Below are 26807 nucleotides of genomic sequence, written 5' to 3' on the forward strand. Positions count from 1 at the left end.
TTGGATTTTAAAATAGTTGTCCAATTAATTTTAAATGATTTAATGCCACATGATTGTAGATGAAAACGCATCTCAGTTCTTATCTCAGTTAAGAACCAGTTTGGTTTTCCACTGGTAGAGTACAGTGGATCTCCGCCTATTTGCGCTTCATCAATTTGTGGATTTTTCTGCGGGTTTTGCTTCGCTGCCTCTGTCAAATCCCATTCTGGGACATCCAGATGATGAAAACCACCCAAAGACCATGAGCTTGAATCATATTATCCTTATTGTTTCTTGTTACGTCTCCGTTTACGTTTTTTTTTTCTTGTTTCATCCTGTCAGGCAGGTTGCCTTATCTTACCTTTGTAGCTATCGTAAGAAAAAGAGGGCGGGTGGGGAGCCTGTGTGTGTTTCCTTCAGTGAATGTAGCAGTAGTTATGATTTATACCCAGCCAAGTCCGGCGGCGATATGAGGCGGTAAAAAAAAAGGGGAAAAACTTCTGAATTACACGAGGCAAGCTGTTACGGCTCAATAACACGGGCCTGTAATCGGCTCACATTTCAGTCGCACACACAAGTGAAGTCAAACAGCCCTTGGTTGGGGCTGCGTTTTACGAGGAGGCACACCGCACGAGGTGATCAGCATATGTTCTGCTGACATAAATTTCAAATTTACTGCCGCTGTCAAAAGTGACTGTTGGACAAAGTTGATTATTAACTGAGTAAATGGCCTCAGAGAGTTTTATGAGAACTTCCTTAATGGCTACAGTCAGTCTGTTTCAAATCAGCCTCCGTCCCTCCCACCGCGCAGACAAAACACACACACACACCTTCCGCTATATATCTCGGAAGCAAGACATAAGCAGACAATTGTAGTGTTTCTAATGTCTTTTTAAAGATTCACAAATGAATCCAACTGGAAGCACCAATGAGGTCTTTTCATTTACAAATGTTGGTCCTTCCCTAGCAGTGCTGTCTGGAGGTTTGTTTGGGTTTTCCTACTCACTTTGGAAAAATCTTGATTCAGGAATGTACCATGACTGGAAAAGTGTCCAAGTGGAAAATAAACTTTGGAAAAATATTCTTATTTCCAGACTTTGTTCCTGATTCCATCGATTTAAAATTTGAATCCCTCTGGTGGTCTGTCAGACCGTCCGTTCTGTGGGTTGACTTGACTACAGTGGACATTTTGGCCATAGATTCGTTCTACATATTGGGTTTTAAAGTTTTTATTCTTGACAGGAACCTGCACTTTACATCTGTAATGTAGCCTTTATTCCTGCCGCGTTAGCCCGGCCAAGCTGCTAATGGTCCTAAACCCTACTTTTCAAAGACAGGATTATTTTACCAGCCGCTGTTTCCATTCTGTTCGACATCAAGAAATGTGCTGTTTCACTGAGCAGTGCTGGCTGTTGCTGTTAAATTTAACACGCTCTCAGCTGCAGACAGAACGCTTTGCTCGTCAGTGCTACATTTAGAGAGTAAAAAAAAAAGCAAAACGAAGCACTGGTTCCACTTTGAGTGCCCTTAATAAGACCATCCATGCCTTATCGGTGCTCTGTCTGGGGGGCACAATGGTCAGATTGAGGCAGGACACAAAAGGCTTTAGAAAGTCTTTGTGCTCTGTGTGTGTTGTTGCTTGCCGCTTACGTGTGTTTCCCCTCTTATCGGCGTAAAAGTGAGTACCTCACGTTTGACCCGCTCCTGACGCTTTGCTCAGGTTGCTGTATCATTGGTGGAGATGGATGACCTACCATTTAAAATCGCTAATTTCTGATGATTTCAACGCAGACTACCTGCAACATGGATAATCACAGGACTCGGTTCAGTTAATTAGAGAAAATGTGCAAGAGCAGAGTATGAGTGCAGCTGTTTTTTTTCCCCCCTCAACAGCGAGGTGAGCATTCCTGAGTACGAGTGACAGTTGCTTAAGTGGAATGCAATGTAGCTGTGACACGGTGGCTGAATGGTCGCACTATGTTTGTAACTGCAGCTGTTGGACATGTAATATGTCTGAATGCACACTTCCTCACCGTCTGATTCCTCTGCTATGGTATTCTGATTGAAACTGGAGTAGAGGGTTTAAATTGCTGACATGGTGCTGCTATAATTCAATAAAACATCAAATATATCCTATATCTAGTTCAAGTATCATGGTGTCCTCTTAACGAGTGACGGTAGGATGGAGCTGGAGAGAGATGGATCAGGATCTGATTTGTAGTAAAGCAAACATTGCTCCTCCTCTTTAACTGTGTTTCCATCGATGTTATTTTTTGGGGGCATTTCGAAGAATCACATGAGAAAAGATTGATGGAAATGGTAAAAGTTGAAAAAAATATTCTTAATTTTGCCACGTTCAATGGGTTTGAGAATGTTTACGATCTTTGGTGACTGGTAGAGTCTCTCATGAAACTTGTTCTCATTGGGGAGGTCGGACCAAGAACAAACTAGACAAACGTTTGTTGATTCTTGGTGTGCTTCAAGCAGAATGGATAACTTTGGTTCCCTCCTGGAGCCAGACCTGGCGCCGGGAGTTCACCATTGACCACCTAGTGGGGGAGCCCAAAATGACAGCAGGAGGCTACCTCCACCTGAATCCTCAGCTTCTCAAGCACAACTTGAGGTCAGGTGCCGTAAGAGTCGGGTAGCATGACGTGGTCTTCCATACACGTTAGTCTGTGGTGGCTGGGTAGGATTACAGTGGACCCTTGTCTATTTGCAGTTCAGTATTTGTGGATATTTTTGGTGGTCTGTGAGTACAAACTACACAAGGAAAATTTGCTTATCCATCAATGTATTTCATACAGCCTATCAAAAATATATATAAAAAAGACAGCTTGGGAAGCTGAAATATGTCAGTGCAATGATATTAGGTGTCATTTACAAAGCAGCCAATCCATGAACATCATTAATTTTCCTTGGCACTGATTGGCTGTAAGCTCAAGAGCAGAGATAAGATTGTGGATGTTAGTTTCTGCGCTAGTGCTTAGCTTTATTTGGTTTACGTTGTGTGTATTCTTGCATATCAAGGTATATTAGGTGTTTGAACTATTATCATACTCCTTCTCCATACAACTATTTCTCTGAAGATTTTGTCTCTTCCTTTTTCGGGAACAGATTTTAGTATTTATAGAACATTTTATTGACTTGAATCTTCCCAATAAGAGTCACTCTATTCAAATTTCAACCACAAAATGGTTACCCTGACTTATGTGTCCTCTTAGCATTTTCTGATCCAGTTTCAAGGCTTTTATGCAGCAATTAATTGAGAGGACTGCTTGGCCGCTTCAACTCCTGCAGCCATCGCAGGGGAAAGCGCTATAATCTCTGCCCGTCTTTGTCTCGTCACTGCGCTTGTCTTCCTCCGTCTGATTTGAGGTGCACAGGAAAGCTGTAAATCAATTTGCATTCGACATCTGACATCAATCAGTCATGTTTTGGGAGAGCAGCACCGCCTCCTCCTCAGAGACTTGGAGAGTCGGCGTGATGGATGGCTGTCATCTCGCCCAAGTTGAGCGGATCTCTTATCAAGGGCATTGTTTCCCCAAGAACTTGCAGAGCTGATCGGTCTCTGCCACCCAACTTCACCGTGGGATTGTGAAATCTGTTTGACATTGTCGTTTTTCTTTTTGTCTCACCTGAACGTTGAATCATAAGCCTTTCTTTTTGTGCTACAATTTTGGTTTCGCCAGCTGTCTTGGTTATGATTCCACCCGTACGATCTGGCAATGTGACCTGTGTTGAAGATTAAACTCTGAAAGTGCACCGTCTTGACAAACAGTCATCTCATTCGTGGGCGTGTGAGTGCTGCCGCTCTCAAGATGAAGCATTTGAAGTATTTAGGAGGCTTAAGGCTCCCTAGCAGTTGTTTGGCAATTCTTGTCACCTTAATTGCTTTAGAGCGCTGTTTTAGATATCGCTCAAGAATAATATGCTTTTCACTGAGCTGTGGGGTCCTTGAGGATTTCGCAACACAGGCGGTTTTTAGTGTTGTCTGTTATTTAGTTACCTAACCTTCAAGACCTTCACCACACACTCAAATATTGACCCTTCGTTTTGTCACCTAAACTGCCTGTCAGCCTAATGACTGTCCATTTGAAAATAGATGATTTATTGTCAATCAAGGATTGACCCTTCTCATAAAGCCGTTAGCCGTCCTGCAACTTTGCATGAGGGAAGCATTCTGATTCAATTTGCTGCAGCCTCGCTTGAATTTTGCTTTGACAGTTTCCAGTCGAGCTCCACTGACCTGTAGTTGTTGAACCGAGTGTTATTTTTATCTGCTGATGAAAGTGCAATATCATCTCACAAAAATAACAAAGCTCCCAAAGAAACGAACTTAAAGTGACTCCATTAGAGATCGGAGCATGTTCCCTGCACATAGAGTGCTGATCTTTTTGCCACTGTGAGTTCGAAAAAAGGTTTTACTGTTTCTTTTGTGTTTTTTTTTCCTTTTCTTTGTTGAACATCTGACTTTTTCAAGTGAAAACTGGAGCAGTGTGTTGGAGCCATTTTCGATCTGCCTCGTCCACTTTCTGTTATCTGCTCATTGTGTATTGTCAGAAAGGTGGTCATGTGACTAATAAGTATTTACTAGGAGATGGTTGGTTAAAATTTCTTTGGTTTGATCGAGAGTCATAATTTGATCTTTGAGTCAACTAGGGTCAAATTTTCAACCAATTAAAATGAGGTCTAATCCAAGATACTTAGATAATTAAGATGCTTAATTCCAGAAAAGGAATTAGAATAAACTTGGAATCTAGAGACTCTAGTCAATTAGTCACTCTTTAGCTCATTTGTTTTAGAAACTGTAGAATACTCACTATTTAGACCAATATTGTACTTCTTGGATTAATTTTTAGGTTATTATGCAGAGAGACTCCTATTATTGCAACCCAGAAAATGAGTTAGAACAAACTTAGAATCCAGAAAAAGTTCTTCCAGAACAGGAACATTTAGTTTTTAATATTACTTAGAAATTGTGGAGTGCTCATTACTTTTACAAATTTAAAGCACACTTAGAAAGTCCAGAGAAAACTTACTTCTACTTATCTACCAACCCAGAACAGGGATTAGAACAAACTTAGAATCCTGAAAAACTACCTAGCAATACTTTTTAGACTCTTATTCTTCCAAACCAAAAATGGAATTAGACCAGAGGATACTTAATTATGCTATATCCACCCTGGCTAGCAGAAGAACTCTTGTCTTTAATTTTTCGTCTTACTTTTGTCTATAGATGTAGGTGCAACAAAAGTATTATGTAAAGAAAAATATACTTTTTGAGCAGATATTGATGAAATGTAATGGTTTAAGGCTGAAATTGAATTCTAAACCAGTTGACTTGCTTGTAAAGCTGATCCTGTTGTAATTGACTTTCTTTCCAATGGGGTACAGTTGGAATAACTCTGTTTTTTCTCTCGTTCACAGAAAGATGCACAGTGGAATGAAGACCTACAGCTGTGAGCTTTGCGGGAAGAGTTTTCTCGACAGTCTCCGTCTACGGATGCACTTACTCTCCCATTCAGGTACCGATAAAATACACACCATTATAGATCTTGCACTATAACCAAGAGCGTTGAAATTACAGTGATATTGCCACTGCACACTGCTGTGCATGGAGCGATTATTTTACCAAAACAAATAATTATAAATATTTTTTTTTCATCATGAAGGAATTACAAATGATAAATGTATAGAACTCACTGCACCTTTATGTTGATGCTTTATTACAAGGAAAAAACGGGGGGAAAAACACTTCAAACAGCAGACATAAATTACATTTTGGACAATTCTTTAAAGCGGCGGTGTCCAAACTTTTAGCAACGATGGCCAAGGATGGCTCAGAATCTTGGTAGTGTGCAGCATCACATAGCCTTTGAAATATCTTGTTTTTGCAGCACGTGGGTGTTGTAGAGAGATTGTAGACGTAGATACCGATGACATCCTGGAAGCTGAACAAACCAATGAGTGGCGCTGACTCATCAGCTTCCGGTAACGTTGAGTCGCCCTTGAGGCTCATCACCATCCAGTCTCCCTACACCTCTGGGTCTTTAAACGTTATAAAATGAACTGACGTCTGGTTCTCAACCACACGTAGTTTTAATAGTTTTTTTTAAGTGGCTAACAGTTCCCTAATTCTCTTCCATACGGACTATGAAATCAGTAAAAGCCGAAGATTTAAATGCCTCAATTTAAACATCAAGGTGCTTAAGTTGTCCCTGTTTGGGACACAGCAACGTCCCCAGCCCTCCCACTTCTCAATCCTGGATTCTGAAGAGAATAATTACAGGAATCATTTGTTTGTTCGTGTCTCACCAGCAGTTTAACAGTGACTGACACTGATGCTGACAGCCTTGCTATGTTTATGACAAAGATGAATGACAAACTCACGCTGTGCCAGTGAATTGGCTCAGCACACAGCTCAGTGTGTCACAAGCAGAAGTTGCTCCGAGCAAATATTCACTGTTTATTTTTAAATTACACCCCGTTTTCACAATCCTCACTGCGCAAACATGTGACAACCAACCCCCCACCTACCCACGCACACACACCACCACCAAACCCCCCATCCTCTCAATCACTTGTCAGAGCAGAAAGAATGAAGCTCTACAACGGAAAGCAAATAGTTTACAAATTATTATGTTCCTGTGTCGGTCATTACTGTATATGTCTCCTCTGATCAACTGAGAGGCATTTTTTTTACGGCTGTTATTAATTTATGTTCATTATAGAAACTATATGTTTTAGATTTACTTTTTATTTTTTTTACTTTCTACAAAAGTTTTAGAATCTTTAAACACCATGATTGATGACTTGTAAAGTTATCATCTGCCAATATCGATTTTTCTGGTCAAATAGACGATTGCAAAAGTCTCTGTTTTTTATTATTATTAGTTTAATGTCAAAGTTCAATAACTTTTCCTTCATCACTGAAAATCTACCTACACAGTAAAATTCTATATTGCTTTAAAAAAAAATAACGCAACATCAAATATTCTCCTTATTAAAAAACATATATTGTAATTTTTGAGTGAAAAAGATTCTATTATGTTTTAGATTGCTAAATAAATTACGGATTTAATGCAAAGTATTAGAAGCCCTACAATAATTGTCCAGTTATTATTCAGATCAGGACCAGAGGCGATGTCACACTGTGTGTGTAGGAGAGATCAGTCGGTGTTACACAGCTCTGTACCGTTTCAAAATAATGATAATTAATTAAAACGGTTTATTTTTATTATTATTATTTATTATTAAAGATTCACATAATTAACCTAATTAGCATTATTGTCTGTTTCTGTGATTATTCCTGTAGTAAGTCGACCCTTACTGTAACTTCTGAAGCTAGTGTTTCCAAGTCTCCTACACCTTTAGTTGGTCGTCTAACTTGATCTTAAAATCAAAAATGACTGTTTTTGACTCGTCACTCAGAAACAAACAAAGAAGCATTTTTATCACAGAGACCTGTAGCGCTAAGGCATGGTGGGTTCACTCACTGGGAGAAAAATTAACATCTCTGGTGCAGAGATCTGTCATCATGAAGCCATGATAATGAATTTGTAGTCTAGAGAACTTCTGCTAATGAAAATACTAAAATCAGTTCAGCAAACAGCATCGGATAAATAAGAGAAAAGGATTTTTAATACAGAAACGCGTGCCCTTTGAAAGGTTTGCCTGGGTACTGTAAAGTATCTGCACTCACTGCTTGGTCAGAGCTCATTTTGCATAAATTACTGAGCCTGTGCATCATTGCTGCTCTTCTACCTGCTTCCTATGGACACTTTCCAAATGATTTTTCCCTCCAATTAAACTTCCTGTAAGCCATAATCATTAAAATGATCAGAAATAAATGTTTGAAAAAAGTCTCTGGGTTTAATGAGTCCATATGAGTTTTAGTTTTTAAAATGAATTGCTGAAACAAAATGTATTTTTGCACCAGAACAGTAACCCAAAATGAAAATAGTGTGAACTTCCTGTATTTTGCGTTGGATTCTACTAGGTTAATGTTCCTTTTCACTGATTTAAAGAACATTTTCAGTGATTGTTTCCTTTCATGTCATGTTTTTTCTCTCTTTTCATTTACTAATTAAAAATCAATACAGTTATTGTAGAGATGATGCTGCACATTTCAGAAGGAATGCTTATCCCTTATTCTTATCCTATGAGGTAACAATACGGAATATTTGTATCTTTTTTTTTTATCGTGAAGCTTCTGAAAGGGCTTTGACTCCTGCAGGCCAACATGTATGTTATATCAACAGGTTGATAATGAGTCAGAGTTTAAATCTGCTGTCACTGAATGAAAGTGATGATCAAGTGGAAAACAGAACGGTGAAAACTCGAGGAAGAACCACATACCCCACCATGAGCGGAAGATGTGGGCAGTGTATTTTTAGCATCTGTGGCAGCAAGTGCACAAACTTTTTCTTTGCATTCGTTTTTCTTCTTCTTTCCCCTTTCCATGCAAGGCTGTGTCAAAGCGCGACATCAACCTGTGCTGTTGCACGCATCACTGTTGATTCATCGCCGCTTTGGTCTGGAGTGAAAGGCAAGCCGAGCGCTTCAGTCGAGACGGGCGACGGTTAGGGAAGAGACGGCGCAGAGACAGAGCCTCTTTGATACTCTTTGTTGTCTTTTTCTTTCGTATTTTTATTTTTTTTTAACTCTTTTTTTTCTTTTTAGCTTTTTTTTAATTCCTCTTCTGCTCCTCCGCCTCCACCGTTTGACTCTCAGGGCTTTTTTCTGGGTCTGACACCACGTATGGATTTTCAGCACGTCTCTTTGTAATGACGACACCTCACCCAGTCCCAAAAACCCTCAGTTTGAGCCTGTTTCCTCCCCTCCGACCCCCCCGGCACCCCCACCCTCCAACCACCTCTCCTCCACCTCTCCTCCTGTCGCTATACTCCATCAGCTCACTTCACAAAAGCCAGAATATTGTGGAGATGAGGCGAGAGGCTTGTTGGTATGCGCGGCGCGTCGTGGATGTGGAGCATTTCAGACGCCGCTGCCTTGCTCGCTGCGTCTCTCTCTTTCCCTCTCTCTCTCTGCCTGTCTTCCTGTCCTTCTGTCTGTCTCTCCCTCAGCTTGTTGTAGCTACAGAAGATTTGGCAGCTCGCCCGTCTGGGCAGCGTGCCACCTCTGAGGGTACAGTATGTACAGTCTACCTTCTGCCAGCTATTTCATTTTTGTTTTCCCCTCGCCTTGTTCCGTCTCAGGCCACGTGTTTGGTTTTTTTCCCTGTTAGCATTGTTTTTATCTCCACATGCTGTTTAATGTTTGACAGGCTGCGTGGAGCCAAGGCCTGCATGTAGAGGGTGGAACTCAGAAGTATTAAGCATTTTTTTCCAGTGCTGCTTTGCGAAAGTATTCGACTTTTTTTTTTCCGCATTTTGTCACATTACAGCCACAGAGTTTCAGAACAATGAAGTAGCATTTAATGTTAGTTTTCAAGATCCGTCACTGTCACTGCTGAGTAGAAGCATTCCCAGAGCCTGACTCTGCCACCACCATGCTTTACATGTATCGTTTTTGTTTTTATATAAGTTTTTTTCTACAGTTAAAATTAAGAATTTATTCTCAACAAACTGAGCCTGCTAATTTAAAGGCTGAAATAACACAAATACAATGTGTGAGAGGTGCTCAGCGGTTTTAATTTACTGCCCACATACAAATGAAATCAGAAGACTCATTCCCCCCTTTTTTTTCTCTCTTTTTAAAGTCAAACCAAATTTGACCAAATTTAGACCAGACACAATTTGTCTTTATTTAGGGACGTCAGGTTAAAGGGGCTTGAGTACAAACTTAGAAATAAATGTTTTGTTCTGACTCTGTTATTTTCTTATTATCTTTTCAACTCAGTGTTGGTTTGCAAAATGAAATGTTTGTAATGTGACAAAATGTGAAAAAGTTAATCAATCTTATTTATTTGTATAAGACATTAGTCAGCAACAAAATAGCTCAAAGTGTTTTACATCATAAAACACAGAAATATAAAGTCATAAATACACCAGACAAGAGGTATGAATACTTTTGCAAGGCAAACATAAGAAGATTAACACTTCCTAATTCCATTTATCATATCAGTTGTCTAGATAAAGTAAGGCTGGAATAAAAGGTAAATAAAATGTTTCCTTTTTCTTTTATTTCTACACTTCTTTTTGCGCCTTCTTTTTTTCAGATTGTTCTAGAAAATACCAAATTTGACTCAACTTTGTTGCAAAGTGGGAGGGCGGTCATTAAATATTGAGACAGATCTGGATCAGTTTCAGAAAATCTGCCAAATAGGGCACTTTCCTCTGGAGGACGTGCCTTCAGTGCATCTTCCAGTTACATTTTCAAAGACTTGTGGGTAGAAAATCATTTTTTTTCTTATTTCTAAATATAATAGGTACACATCTTTTCAACTCCTTAATATTTGTGGAAATTTGTCAGTTTACTCTTTATTTCAAACAAGCTCAATAAAAGCCTACTTATTAAAGAATATACATCTAAATTAAAGTGAAATTGTAGACTAAATCGGGGCTGAATTTGGTCAAAGAAATAAAAACACAGCAGAGCTCTAAATCAAGCATTTCTACTGATCTCCAGGAACCGAATCTTGACATGTTAAAGCCACCAAATCCCTGCCACAGCTCCGTTGGTTCTACAACGCTGACTTCATTATGCAAACGCACATCTTGATGCGGCATGTTCAACTCCACCCTGACCTAAAAATGGCTGCCGTGTCTTGAAAAGGCTCGTCTTTTGGATAATTGTTGACATTACACAAGTCAGAATAAATGAAGTGTGTTTATCTTTAAAATAGCTTTTTTTTTTTTATGAACCCAATGCAGTTGTTTGTTTTTTTTTAGTTTATTTTCGACACACTATTCTTGGTAACTTACTACTCGTATATTAAGTTAAATTATATTTCACTTTTTAGTTAAGAGTATAATACTGTGAAGAGTAATCCTCCTGTATAGCTAATACCCATTTGCCATGAGTCCTTAACATCACTGTGGGGGAGTTTTGACCCACTATGCTTCGTAGAATTGCTTTAATTCAGTCGCATTGAAAGAATGACAGCACCTTTATCCAAATTAAGACTGGGCTTTGACTAGGCCACTCTAAAACAGTAATCTGGGTTTTCTTGAGTCATTCAAAGGTGAAGTGGCTAATTACTTTGGATTGTTGTGGATTGGTGTTGCTTTCTCTTACTAAATCATGATTTAAAACCTTCTTTTTTGTATTTTCTTAGGTTAAAATTAGTGTGACAATCTGAATAACTTAAATGGAGCACAATTTTTTTGAAGTGCCGTATCTAGATTACGACGCTTAAAGATTGGACAATCTGGTCCATCAGTATCGTACAAAGCCAGATGCTTTTTGGTGGCTCATCTTATTAAATCAAACTCACAACCTAGATGCTCAATATATAGTAAAATGCTGGTTGATCATTTACCTGTAATAAAACAGGGAAGTGTCCATGGAGGCATTGAAGGTGAAACAGATTTTTGTATAAAAGAAAATCTGCCAGAACAGATCTAGCCTCAGCCAGCTGTTTGACTTGGCTCCAAAGTGCCAATTCACTCTTCTAATCTGATCCCAGTCAGAGTTTAAGAGCAAAATGGCCCAATAAATGAGAACATTTCAATAAAAAACAAAAAGATGCTTTGAATTCACATAAATATGGTGGGAGGGTCAGCCGTCCTATTGGGCTTTGCCTGTTTCCTTCTCCGTGGCGCTTTTGTCTGGCTGTTTTGGCGCTCGGCTCGGCCGCTTGGCTGTTTTGGCGCGGTGCCGGCTCTTCCCTCTCACTGATGACGACATATTTGTGCCGGCAGGTCTGGATGTTCTGCCAGCATTCCAGCATTTATGATCGCTCGCAGATGTGAGTCCAGGAACACACTGTACTGTACCCAAACCCAGAAATTAATGAAACTTGACTGCCTTCCAGGCCACAAATTCCTAAATGTGCATGTGTGTTGGCGTGTGGGTGGGTGTGTGTGTGTCTGTAGTGTGTATGCTTGAGTGAGACGAGAGTCAGGGGAATCGAGAGGAGGTGGGGGGCGGGGGGCTGCTATTAAAAGCAAGTAGCAGGAAGAGAAGTGGATCAGAACAAAAAAAATGAACCAAACTGTTTAGCAGTATGCATTCACTTTTTTATTTATTTTTTTTATTTCACAGCTGATTTTGTTTCCTGAATCCACTCCAACTCCCTCAGAGTTCTGTGCAAAAGTTTTGAGTCAATGAGTCAAAACTTTGCAACATTTCTACCAGGACTTGAAAGGTTTTTTTTGTTTTCTTTTTTATCAGACTGGATGGTTTTAAAGTCCTCACTGAAATATATTGGCTTCAGGTCTGAACTTTGACTAGGACATCCCAACAGATGGAATGCTCGGATTTAAACTCTGAAAGCAAGCTCTATGAGGATTTCTTCCAGTTGCCTGAGTTGTGGATCTGTGCAGCTCCTCCAGAGATAATGAATGGTTTTTGGCTGTTTCTCTGTTTGATTGCTCTCTTCATCCAGCTTAGTGCAGCAGAACATTAAATGTTTCAGCAAAATGTTTCACATGTGGATACAAGAGTCTAACTTGCCACTAATGTTCCCAGGAGCTTGCTTGGTTGATTAAAAACTACTGGAAAATTCAAGATGGCAGCCATTTTTCAAGATGAGAACACAAACGTTCCCTGCTTGTATTCACACTTGAAAGATTTTTGCAGCAACGTGCTGCGAAAGCTGGTGAGTTCATGTATGGACATCAGAGGTCATAGGTCAGATTATGGATTGAACGGTGTTCTACAACAGCCCTTCTCAAAACGCTCTTCCTGTGCGGGTGTGAATACTTCTGTGAAGCTCCGTTTACTACACTGATTTTCTAAGTGCATAAAACTCAGCTTGACAGAGAATACCGACAGCAGTAGCTCATTACGTAGAGGCATATTTTTATCCTCCTCTGCAACTTAAAACTGACGTTGCGCTCCTCACCGTACTTCCCCTGACCCTGGTGATTTACGGTTCCCCACACCGCCGGCATCGGGCCACTGGAGGACTCCCAGCTGGGTTCCATTACACGGCAGGGCGCAAGTGAGAGGTGACACAGCACAGGGGCCCGCTCATAATACAGCAGCATCAGGCGTAGCTGTCGAGCTAATATTTTTAGTAGCATTCAGAGATGGTGGAGTGGAGTGGGGAGGGGTGGACTGTGTGTGGGGGGTGGGGGGCTTGTTAGACTTGTGTCCTGAGCAAATGCGACTTCATTGGAAACGTGTTACTCGGAGCGAGTGCCCTCCTTAAGCCAGAACTCTGTGTGCCTGCGCTCTGGGCTTCTGGGAACAGAAGTGAGGTTTTGAAGAAATGAAACACAAAAATAGGTGAAGTGAACAGTATGTGAGGGATGATCCCCTGTGATAAAGAGTCTGGATGAGCGAGCTGGCAGCTCCGTGGCTGGAGCCACTCTCAGGCCTGATGGCTTGATGCTGTAAATGTCGTCTTCTTCTTTTTTTTTTAAAGCTCAGTGTGTCCCCACCTGACACCTGTAGCAGCCTTTCTGGAAGAGACGCTGTAGGTTCGAACTGTAACTCCTGAGAAATGCATCACCTGCATCCAAGTTAAAGTTATTGTCTAATGACTTCATCGTCTCATTTAAGCTTCTCAGATTAGAGTTTATACGCTTCTGGTCTCCATTTGCTCTCCAGCTTTGTATTTGCGTACTGACGTGGCCGCTTTATTAGATACACCCTACTAGTAATGAGTTGGACTCCATTTTACCATCAGAACTGCCTTAATGCTTTACAGCATTGATTCAATGAATCAATGAATCATAGAGACATGAATCAGAGACTTGGGTCCAGATTTACATGACAACATCGCTCAGTTGCAGCAGAATTTCGGCGAACTTCGGTGAAGCGAATCTCCTGTTTCACCACATCCAAAAGGTGTTCTGTTGGGTTTGGTTGCTGAGATGGCGGGGGAGGACCAATAAGCTGTCGGCAAAAATGTATCTTTTTTTAATATTTGTTACGTAAGGTCATATAATTATGAATTTAAAAGTAGAATCTTTCTGAATGCTTTGCGTATTAACTCACTTTCCACATATTTTTTCTCCATTTAGATAAAATTGGTCGTTATTTTCAGTCATGAAAACAAAAATGAGGATAACATTCCAGATGCTCGGTGATTTAAGAAGTACATTTTTTTCGTGCAGGGTGCGTATATCAACGTTTATAATTGGAACTTCAGAAATTCAAAGTAGTTTTCTGTTGTAAACAAAACCATTGGAGAGCTCCTGCGGTGACGGACTGCTGCGTCTTTGGTGCGCAAAGAAGAGACACAAGAGATCCTTCCTAGACTTTCTAACCACCACTGCTCCCATCAAACTAAGTATTTACATTTCTGTTATTTGCATATTTAATTATCTTGTAAATAGCTAGATTTTTATGCAGAGATACACATTTCATCATTCTTTTAAAAGAGTTATACATATCTTTTAAGCAGAATATGATGTTTTTAATAATGGTACAGTTTTTCTTATTTAGTTGTAAATTTGCTTTCTCTATATTTCTCACCTTTGTCTGAATGTCCTTGCATTTACCTGTAGCTTACTGCTTGTGCACTTAAATTTACCCAAGCTGTAACAATAAATGGTACTTTTATGCTTTTCTATTCTAAATTTTGATGCATATGTTTTAGAATGCACCCATGGTATTAGCTAAAATATTAGCATTTTACTGAATGTCATTCTTTCCTATGTTTAAATGTCTAAAGATACATGAAGCCATCTACTGATATCATAACCAAAATAAAGATTTAAAGCATCTCCTTCAAACTAGATGTGGCCTAAATGAGAGCAAAGGTTTGGCCAACCACTGTCGGCCCTTTAGAATAAGTTATAGTAACAAACACATGTGAAGGCCTAAACCTCATTTTCAGAGATGTAAGTAGATAAAGTCCTCCTAAGAATTAATAGCAGTAATAAATAAAAGGAATAAAAGATCCCTGAGGAAACCATTTCTTGCCAAACGAATGGCTCCAGCGGATTAGTGTATAATCCAATAACTGCTCTCCTTTTTTTCCGTGGTGTTGATTACTCCAAAACCCGTCAATCTGAAAAGTTAGAACGAGAGCTCAAAGTTGACTTTTCACCCCTCTCTATTTTCTGACTAAAAGGAAGAAAAAAACAGGAAGACTTGATCTTATTCCTTTTATTACAGGGATATTGCAGCTTTAAATCCTTTTGGTTGCTAAGTAGCGAGTGCCCCTGTGCTCCCTTAATGGGCTTGATTTGGTATTCCGCTCTGATGCCAAGTCTTATTTTTGTATGCGAGACAAAGTGTTTTGATGGAGGGTGATTGCTGAAACGTCTGTGTCTACCAAAGGCTGTTTTGTGCGTGTGCGTGTGTGGGCGTGTGTGTGTGTGTGTGTGTGTGTGTGTGTGTGTGTGTGTGTGTGTGTGTGTGTGTGTGTGTGTGTGTGTGTGTGTGTGTGTGTGTGGAGTGAGACTTTTATGGCCTCTCAGAGTACAGTACACTGTGTGCCTTCTGCTCAAAACAAGAACACAGTCGATTGAATTTTGGATTCGCTTCATCATCCCTCCCTCCTCCCAGCAGCTTTGTTGTCAGCAAGCAGTGCGTGTGTGTGTGTGTGTGTGTGTCTGAGGGAAGGATGTGATTGCTTGCAGTGTGTACATGATGCTGGTTTGTGTGCGTGTGTGTGTGTGTGGTAAAAGTCAATTATTGCAAAAGGCTGCCAATTAATTTGCTCTCCTGGAAATTCAAGTGATACTGTAGAATGCACACACCCATAAACACGTGTGTGTGCACCCCAATCTAGTACACACACACACACACACACGCACGCCCTCACACACCATTAACTGAAACGGAGAGAGCAGACGCGCTAGATGCAGACGTTTGTTTGCTCCAGAATGGGATGTTAAAATAGGTCGTGTGTGTTTGGGGGTGGGGGGGATGCTACAGGATGAATAGTGAACATTGCTCACAGGGGCTAAAGCGGGATCAGGTGGAAATGCTCTGTCTGCTCTGGAAGTGTATTATTCAGGCTGAGGGTCCTTCAGAACAGCTCAGGGTAGCATGAGGACAATGGAGCAGGTTTTTATATGTCCTCTGTAGCATGGAAGTCTCCAAAATGTGACACAACTGATTGATAGGACTATCTGTGTGGGGATGTATCTAAAGCTCGTCGTTCATGTCGACGTCTAATAAGAACCATGTGGAAACGACTGGTGACCCTGGTACCAAGGTGTTTTTATGTCAGCTTTACATTAGAAAACGGTTGGACAGTAATAACCTTTTATTGTAGACTTGTTTATCCATGATGAAGGAGCAATGTTTCTTTTAATTTAGTTTGGTGAAAAAAGCGACAGTTGAAAACACAGGAAAATTAGACCAGGAGTACTTTCTAAGGAAGGGGAAAGGAGGCAGAGTACAGAATTATTTGCAGCAGTGGCAGGGATTCGGATCTGGACAGAGACGCTGCCAAGCGTCGTATCAGCGAACCAGGGCTACTTTCTACAAGAACATTAACACAAAGAGGGCACACAAAGTCAATGACAGCAACAGCCAGTGACTCTGTTCTAGATTAGCTGAAACGGTGAACATGAATTACTTTATAGTAAAATCCAAAAACAGAACATTTGCAACTCTGGGTGGGCAACATGGACTTAGGATTTTATCGCGATATTTTGTGGTAGTATTGTTATTCAAATGAAAATGATAGAAATGATTCATTACATTTTTTTCTAGGTAACTGTTTTGCTGCGTCTGCGTATGGCACAACATTCATAACACAAATACCGCTCTTGAAATAGTCAGCAGTAACTGTATCTCATTAGATTTTCAGACTTTACTGATAGTTATTGATGCTCTCATGGAACAAATTGTGGACAAAATGGTAAAAATCACATTTCTGATAATATGGTCAGTTGTGCTTTTTTTTATTTGTCAAGACATTAATAAACAAAAAACCTTTCCATGATCAGAAGTTTTTATGATAAATGATCATAGGAAAATGCCCAGCCCAATGTTCAATATGAATGACACCAACGGCTCTATTCTGAAAACAAATCCACATGGAATCAGGACCACCTTCTATGAAAAGTAAAAATAGGTAAAGAAAATAAAGTTGACATCAGAAAGTGCTCTGTTCTGAAAGGAGACATGGCCCACTGGGCGAGTGGTTCGTTCAACTGGGAGTGATCGCGCTGCCTGTGGCTCAGGAATGAAACAGTTATACCCAATAGCACTGGGTCAGGGGCACCTGTCTCAAAAAAAGAAAATAAAACCATAAATATGAATACCATCAATAGAATTAGTGTTTTTAATTTATCTCTGCAGTGTTTGGCTCATTCGTGATCTCATTTTTAAGTGTTTAAGAAATATGAAAGATTTATCATGTAGAATATTTATTGCCCCCAACGTGTCGGACTGTACATGATGCTCATAATGAAATATTGCAGATTATTATACGACATGCTCTTTAAATCCCCTCCACAGTAAATTACAAAGAAAAGCAAAAAAAACACACCTCTCAATGAATCCCAATAAATTCAGAAACATCTGGAGATGAACCTGCTTCCAGGAATGTTGCATCCGTCTCTACCTTGCATCTGGAGGGCAGAATGGGGACGGAAAATAGGAAAAGCAGATACTGTTGTGTTACATTAGATTAAACAAAAAAAAAAAAAAAAAACAGCCAAGTGATCCAAGTTTCCCAGAGAAACTGTGTGTGTATGTGGCAGTGTGTGCTTGTGGTACTGGCAAGGTCCATTTGTTCAGCTCTGTATAGTAATTAGTGGTATTTTCCACATTGGGAAAAGGAGGAGGCTCTGCTTTATGCGTATCTGGACTGCACATGTCAATATAATCCTGGCTTAATTTTTATTCTTGTTTTTTTTATCTTTCTCCTCAACGTGTAATTATTCTTTGCGACGGTGCTCACGTGGAGCAGTTGATGCCCCTGTTGCTTCTCGGGTGAGAGCTCCGTCTGAGGCCGCCGAAGGATTCCTGAACGCATCGCAAACCTTTTCTCCCGATTAAAATATGAAAGAGAGAATCAGCAATGAGAGGCAGGTTGTACAGCGGGGGGAGATAAGGTTGTGAGAGCAGGAGGCTAAATTTAAATCGTAATTGGCCGACTTCCACAAGCTTGTGGGCATTTTAATGAGTCATAATAACTTCATTTAAAACCAGCTGAGCAGAAAATAGATTGGAGAGGAGCCTGTGGCTAGTATGGATTTGTGTTGCTTTGTGCAGGGGTGTGTGTGCGTGCGTGCGCACAACACTGGCTGTATTGAGCCAGGACTGTAAAACTCATATGAACATGAACATGCAGACCCAGACACAGACGGTCACTGATGCAGGATTTCTGCATCACTACTCGGAGAAAATCACAGTGCAGCTTTTCCTCCTTGGGTTTGTGTGTCAGTGCTCCGTAACGACAGTCGGCGCACGTTGTAGCCACGGCGGTGTTTATCCTGCACTCACTTTACCGTCACAGCCAGTCCTAGTCCTGAGATACTCAGGGTGGTAATTTAAAGATCTGCATGAAAAGCGAATATATATGTTTTATTTCATTTAAAACATGCATCATTAGTTTGATTTTGATTTAAGTAAAAGTAGTAAACTCGCTCATTGTGTAGGGTATTTTTTGTTTTTTGCTGTTCATACTGCAGCACAAATGCACCACGCTGATATTTGCTGCTTATTCTGCCCGTCTGTTCAGTCACAGCCTCCAGTTGACATCAGATCCAGCTCGTAGTTGGCCTACGCATGTAAAATGTTCATCAAATACGACAGACTATTAAGAATTGGAATAAAATGTGCAAGAAAACGGCAAGGATGTAAACATCTGTTGAGCTTGTAGGGAGTAAGGATCTCTGATGACGCTTCTTTGTGCGCCCAGGATGCAGCGGTCTGCAGCTGAAGAAGCTCTCCAGTTCAGTAGCAGCTTCATTGGGTGGGAGACATTGTCCAACAGAATGAGACAATGTTGGACTTTTTCCAGCTTTGAAACCATATTTAAAAAAAAAAAAAGTATTTTTATCTTTACATACCTGCAAATAGACCAGACCTGGTTGTGATGTGCCTATTCAGTAAAAAAAAAAAAAAATGCTATGTCATTATTTGATAACTTTATGAAGTGGATTTAGCAAAAAGTGCAGTCTTTTTCTTATTATAATTGATCCAAACTCTTTATTTTCAGGAGGTATTTTCTCGACCAAGAGACGTGAAGTGTGGTGAAACTTAAGAAGCTTTCAAAAGAACAAATATAGTAAATTAGGCTTAATTTTGTGCTGCACATCCGGCTGCATTAAATGAGATTTTGACCCAAATAGAGGAAAACGTCTCATCCAAGTTATTCAGTGCTTGAAGGAAACTAAATCTCCTGCCTGCTGCTCTGAAGACATCGGTCTGTAGCTGGAAGCCAAACGGTGGTTCACCAAATCGAAGCTTCTTCTTGATCCCAACTGGAGGAGAAGTGAGCGTTATCCTAGAGACGGACACCGTGTGACTGTCACATTCCTGATCTGGTGTCTGCATTTCTGCAGCATTATCCCCCCACAATAAAACACTGTTGTGTTAAGGACACAACAGTGGTTCATACATTTGCACTATAGCTATTAGATTGTTGCTGCCTCCTGTTTGCTTCTGTAATGAGCCGGCGGTATTCACTGACGTGCAGAAATTGAAGTCAGTCATTCAGATTTGACAGCTTCTTCATTGTGTGTGTAATTAGGCAGGTTTTACACACGTGTCAACAGATTTTCACGTCAGCAGGCAGTCAGTCTCTGTTCACATCGCTCCCAGTCGTTTGCTTAAATCTCAAAGCTTGGACAAAAGAAGCAGTATGTAGTTAAATAAATGGTCAGATAAATGAATTATTTTACAAAGACCTTGACCAAGTCTTGTGATGGTCACATGAATTTATCATCAGAACGCCGCTCTGTCATATTTGCCCACTTTAAACTGCATTCAGACAGCATATCTGCCCTTTTATGTTGCCTTCTTTTATATTATTTATCAAATTCAGTCACTTTTGTGTTGACAGCTCTGAGTTTACTTTTTTCTGTTATGCGCTTATTTGAATGAAAAGCTTTTTTTTTTTTTTTTTTTTGCAAAGAATCAACATTCTTTTGCAGCCTGAGACTGGGAAACCAGGATGGGATGATTGTTTGTGATACAAACGGTAATAAAAGTAAATATCCTCTGAGGCACGGCACTTTATTGCATTATGTAAGTTGGCCGATAGCTCTGGGAAACTTTTTAGATCAATTTCGCAGCACAGATTAGAGGGGCTATGAATCCCATTTATGGAAGAGCTCCCTCATGAAATGCTCTTTGAAACTTTTATATTTTTGGATGACGAGAGAACGAACTCGGCTAAGCAAAGATCTGCCGACGGCACTTTCATGTGGGGGGAATAAAGAGAGCAAGAGAAAGTGAAAGGAGACAGAGAGGGAGCGAGGCAGAGGGAAGAGATAAAAGCTCTCCCAAAGCCATCTGGAAGTAGCCAGGACACACAAGGATTGCTTTTATGCTGCTAATTCCACTGGGAGGTGCGACATAAAAGCAAAGCATGGATATTGTGTTATAACTGTTGAAAACAAGCAAGTGGCTTCAGAATACTAATAGGGCTGGTCAGAAGCAAACGCACTTCAATCCGGGGGTAAACAGGCTTTTGGGAAACCCCCCAGAGGATCTTTGTTGGGGGGTTCGAGGGGAACAGAACGTATTGATTTGCAGCTATTGTTGAAGTTCTTGGAGGCGGTTTCTAAAACTCTCACAGTTACAATCGCTTTCTGAAAGGTTCACAGAATTTAAAGTTTGCTTCTTGAACTTAGTTTGATAACTAGCTTTTAGAACCGTCACTTATTCAAAGGTTTTCAATGCTGACATTACAATAATTTCCCTCAACTTTAAGTTCAGTCGAGACTTTTTTTTAAAGCAAATATTTTTTATCCAAGTTTGATCATTTTATAGTAATCTTTGTTTGAATGAAAACAGATTTTTTTTTTCTGTAGCTAACGGCTATAGCTACCAGCTATAGCTCAGTGTTCCAACATTTGTCCTTCCTTATTATCTGTGTCACACAAACACCACCAACATTAAAGAGGAACTTAAAATTTTAAGTCACTCCTCACCACTCCTCTAAAAGAACACCATTAGTAGGTTATTTTGTTAAGGGTACAGATTTGTTGTTCCCAGATGTTAAAGCTATTGGCTATTGCTACTGTTAGCGGACGACGCTACCGGGTAGCCGGAGCAGGCCCAGGATCAAAATCAATTTCTAGCATTTTAATAAAACTGCCCATGAGCTTCAGCGTCAAGGAATTGCTGCTAAGTACTTATGAATGTCTCGCACACTCCTATATCAAGTACTCTAAACATATTTTAAGTATTTAATCCAACAATTAACAGCACAATTTAGCGTTTCAAGTCCATATTCAAAAATCACATCTGAGCTCAGTACTATTTAACGTTATTTCCAGTCATCTGCCCTTCAGATTCTGCTTTACACCAACTGCACATCACTTTATAACACAAAAGCAGCTGTAAAATATTAGTGCAGACTATGATGCTAATAGCTAGAGGCAGAAGTGTAAATACTGCAGATGAATAATGTTGTTGCTTCGACAGACTACTCATCGAGGCTTCAAGGCATTCTGTTAATGGCATAAGTCCTGGCGTCTGTGCCTGCTGACCCAACGTCAGACTGCTGCAAACGGGGAGATGGATCAGGACAAATCGGCAGCGTCAAAAAGCACATCCACCTTAAATAAATGGAACACCTTAAATGTAGCTGCTGCTCAGACCGTTACAGATTCTTCACGTCAAAAAAACGGCTAAATTTTAACCGATGAAAAAAAATTCTTCATCAATCCGGCATTGTGGCCAGTGTGGCGCTCCATCCGCAACAAACTGCAATGCATTGAGTATTCTGACACCTATCTGTCAGAACCAGGTTCAATGTGCACAACTGAACGGCCACAAAATCTTACCAAGTATTTTTGGTCGTGTTGCTTGTTTCAAGTGTCTTAGTGCACTTGAAAAAAGACAAAACTAACTTAAAAGTGACTTTTGTGCAAAATATAGGCGCTAGCTTGGTGTCAATATTCCATTAATATGGAGGAATATTTATTATTCATTCATCTATAAAGGAATTACTTGACTTATATCTTGCTGAAATGTTACTTGCAAGTTAGTTTTGTCTAATTTCAAATGTACTAAGATGTTTGCATTAGAGACTAAACTAAAATGACTTGGTAAGATCTTGTTTTTCAGTGCATGGGCCAGTCTTTTCTGCTCTCATGGATCAATGATAGATACTGAGTCCAGCAGACCAGGGACACCCCACATTTTTCCTGCTTCTATCACTTCAGCTCTGACGACATAATGCTCAGTGCGACCCGCTGAGATAAACAGGGCTTTCACTTCAGCTGTTATTCCTGATTTGCACATGTTGCTTTTCATGACTTGTTAGTTTAAAGATACTATTTGGTGTCTGGAGATTAAATTGACTCTCATATCTTGAGAAAAAAAAAATTCAGTAGACCTATATTTACAGAAAAAACAAACCGGTCAGAATGTGTGGATTATATTATATTTTCAAACTTTATTGATGCAGGTAAATCCTTATTTTCAACAGCATCTTGATTTTATTTTTTTTTTACATGAAAAAGAAAAGAACATTTTTTAAATATGTTAAGAACTTATGCAACCAGTATGGAGAAGTTTGCCCCATACGTTACACAACATTTTTCTAGTTTCTGCAGATAACTTGCAAAACCAAATGAATATCATGCACTTCAAATAAAACTGGATGAACTGGATGTGCAAAAATAGTTTTTCCCGCGTGACCTTATAGAATAACAGTAAAACAAGAAGAGGAGGGTAAAGGCCCAGTTAGAGTAAGAAGAGAGGACAGACAAACTCTTTGAACCGCAGAGTCACCGTTTGGCCTACTTCTTCCTCAGCTGATCCTATCCCACACACACACACACACACACGCACCCCCACCACCACCACCACCCACACATAAACGCATGCTTCCCGAGTTTTGGCCGTCCGCCAAGAGCTGTCACTGCCTCTACAGTAGGACTTCTGCTGTATCTATATCCAGAGCTGTGCTTATCCCTGAGCACAAAGCGGCGCATCTGCAGGAGGATCAGGACTCATACATGCTTAAAAAAAAAAGAAACATATATATTTTTTTTAGATTTTGCATTAAATTAAAGAAATAGTCTATAACTGTTGTGTCTGTGAAAAAGTATAAAGCAGCATGCGTGCTATAATATGCTGGACAGAATGAAAGCAGCTGGGGAAGGCAGGCCGGCGGAAAGCGGAGCCGTTGCTCTCATAAATGATAACTAATTGGATCTCAATGTCATCTGTGTTGTGGGCCTGGACACAATATTCACACTGGAGTTTTCTCCCTATAATTCACTTTGCTCAGCAGTTTAAATCCTCAGTCTTGACAAGCCATTTGCAGGAAAACAGATGACCTCATGGAAAAGAGCTGGTAACCTCTGAATGGTGTCATTTGGCTGATAACACAGGCTTGATGACTAAAAGTTGTGCGGTAATTTGAGGTAAGTTTATTTCCCTTAATAGCCCTTGTTGTGAGATTTCCCTAATTGATCCGATTTGCTTGTTTGAAGTTGGCACTTATTAAGTTTTATGTGGAAGATTTAACAATGTGGAGGGGAGAGGATTTTTTAGTCAAACGAAATAACAAGTATGTAAATGAATGCACCTGTGTGCAGTAAAAGAAAACATGTTTCGAGCTTTTTTTTTTTTATGCTCTTTCGAGACATTTGGATTTCCTCAGATCTGCATATCAGTCATGGCTCCAGGGGCTCATCTGGATGAGCTTTAACCTTTATGAGGTTTACAACATTATTTACAAAGACCACATGCAAGCTGCATATTCATCAGTGATTATTATTTCTGTATCAACCAGATACATATGGAGTTAAATTAGTCTCAAAATGACTCACAAAGCTGACAACAAGATTTGTAAGTGTGCAACGGAATTGACGTGTGTGTGACGGTGTGTAAACAGTTTCTCAAATGTACATGTTTCAAATTGCACGATTCGTAACGCATAACCAATACAAATCATCAAATGGTCAACACAAGAACACGGATCGGCTCGCCTGTGCTTTCGACTTTTGAGGCTTTTGTGCCACACGCGATTCACAAATGAGATGATGCGTTCAAGGCTGGTGAAAAGCTTGGGTGTCTGATCAGTTAGAGGAAATATCGTATTTTTGATTTGGCCCAGTAGACAGTAGGAAGCACATGCACTTACATTAAAACTACAAGATTCTGAAATAGACACGTTTAAATGGGGAAATTCTTCTGTTTCTGGAAAAATAGAAACTGTGTTTCACAAGAAATAATAACACCCCATTTGCTGAATTGAAAATGAACTAAAATGAACCATCATTTTTGAGCTACTGTTGCTTCTCTCAAACCAGTCTGCCCATTCTGCTCTGACAAGAGCAGCCGGTCATTGGCTGCCTGACAGGGTTGTTTGTCGTACACATTTCTGATTTTGAGCATTGCAGTCTGAAGCTCCACTAGATGCAGCGTCTGCAGACAGACCCCCTTCACGATTATTTGCAGCAGGGAGGTTAAAGCCAGTGTTTTTTCCTCTACCAATTTAACACCCTTCGGCTCTTTGTCTTAGTTTTACTGCACAAGTGTTCACTGTATTCCCTTCATTCCACCCTGGTTTCAGACTTCAGCCTTAATAACCTGAGCACTGCCTTTTGACAATGTGTGACTTGAAAGCAGGAAATAATGGGCCCTAAACACTAAATTTTTACAGGTTATTGAGCTGGGCAAAGGGAGGGAATGTGTGTGTGAGAGAGACTAGTCATGTTTTCTGTACAATTTTGTTTAAAGAATTATAAAGATTAGCAGTAAAAGATGACGAGATAGAAGAAAAGTTGAGATTTGGTAGCAAAAAAAAGGCAACTTTTTACTTAGCTAAGCCAATAAAAAGATTTGTCTAATGAGCTGAATATATTATTTTCCCACTTCACGGTTTTTGGGCAGCAGGAGGTCTGTTCTCATATTACACAAGCTTTTCCATTTCCTGTCTTTAAACCCTGCCGTAATGTTGATTGGTCAGTACCACAGAAGAAATTAATGAAAACAGAGCAACAAGTGTTGGTTTTCTGTTATTTGCGAAATTCCTTCGAACCTCAGCTGACCGCTAGAATCCCCACTCCCCTCCCAGGCTGAAACTACATCCAAAATGAGTTTTCCTGCCTCCCTCCAGCAACCATCTTTTTCCGTCCTCTCTTCAACTATAAATGCATTTACAGCACTGTAAAGAGAATGTCAATAGCTGGATTGCCAGGAGCTGCTTAGAGTTGGTGGTGCTCATAGGGGTAAAGGTTCAGTGGCTGGTCACAGCGCATGTGGAATAAGGCAGATGCTATAGTTTGTTTCATTTCATTTTATCTAAAAAGAGGTAATCCAATATGATAAGCACTGTTGGTTATTGAGCATGTGGCAGATTTGGCCAACAGGCAATGCAAGTTTTTGACTAGCACTATTCATGCAGAGGTGATTCAAAATGCTTAAAAGGAATTAAAGAAATAGAGGTACATAAAATTTCATTATAAAAAAGGCATGTAATTAAAAAAAAAATCATTGTAGAACTCAAGCAGCATGTTAAGGACTAAAATAACATTGAAGTACGTTTAAAAAAAAAAAAAAGTAAGGAAATGACTAAAATAACTTCATAGCTTTTTATGAAAGCTGCAGTCAGTTTTCATGTTTTCAGTCCTAATTTAAAGCAGCTAAGTCTTTTCTGCTCACCCCATCCGGCACCAGACCTGAAAAACAAGACAGAGAAAGAAATTAAAAATTATATAATTACAATTAAAGACAAATTAAAAGATTAAAGAAATGCACATTTGGTTTTCAATTCAATTCAAAATAAAAAAATACTTTATTGATCCCAAAGGGAAATTAAATCAAAATGATTTCTTGGTTTCCCAAAGCCAAGTCTTAAAGATGGTCTATGACAAAGACTCGCTAGCAGTTACTTGTAAACGAAAAGTTTACTGCATCATCTGAATACATTTGGGTATTAATATTTGTGGAGACATCTGGTAAATCATTAATATGAAGTGCAAGCTGAACATTTCCAAGAATAGAGCCTTGTGGGACCTTGTAGGTTGAGAGGAGGTTGTATATGAACCAACCAGCACACACACACATTCCTTTTGGCTGGACAAATATAATGCAGGCTTTGATTGTGATTTTTGTTATTGATGCAGATTAAAACTTTTGGACGGTTTCGTTCAGATAACAAACAGACAAAACAAAACCAGTCTTAAGAAGTTCTTCACATAATGTTTCAGCCACTGACAAGTATCGGCATTTCAGTCAGATTAGACTATGGATGAAACTTGCATTAAAGAAACTTATTTGAAGGTTTCAGCTTTTAAAAATTGGATTCATTTTTAAAAGAAATGAATAGACTTAAGCTAATAAAATGAATGTGAAATTTTTTGCAGCAGGCTAACAAAGTTTCAAGGTCATGCTTTGGTTTTAGTGGCCTAGTAAAAAATGAGTTGTAATGTATAACCATTAGATCGACAGATGGTTGCCATGACCCTTGTTATTTTGGTCGGTCACCCTTCTGGTTGATTCTTTCTCAATGACTTTGACCAGGTTATACATTAACAGCCTGCTCCACTGACCTCACTAGTTTATGTTGGTTAACCTTGAACCAGGACCTGCATTGATTCGCTTAGAGCCCTGAACCTAAGATTAGACGCTCATATCAGTTATGGTTGCTA

General features: G+C 39.8%; 1 protein-coding gene across 1 annotated transcript in view; it reads left to right on the forward strand.

Moving 5' to 3' along the window:
• Positions 1-26807, forward strand: part of zbtb16 (zinc finger and BTB domain containing 16) — a 175047-nt gene that overhangs the window by 65192 nt on the left and 83048 nt on the right. The window contains exon 3 of the mRNA XM_023342171.1: positions 5410-5507. Coding sequence (XP_023197939.1) covers positions 5410-5507 — 98 coding nt within the window. The remainder of the gene's footprint in view (positions 1-5409; positions 5508-26807) is intronic.

This window comes from Xiphophorus maculatus, chromosome 11, assembly GCF_002775205.1.
Source record: "Xiphophorus maculatus strain JP 163 A chromosome 11, X_maculatus-5.0-male, whole genome shotgun sequence".
NCBI classification, from domain to species: Eukaryota; Metazoa; Chordata; class Actinopteri; order Cyprinodontiformes; family Poeciliidae; genus Xiphophorus; species Xiphophorus maculatus.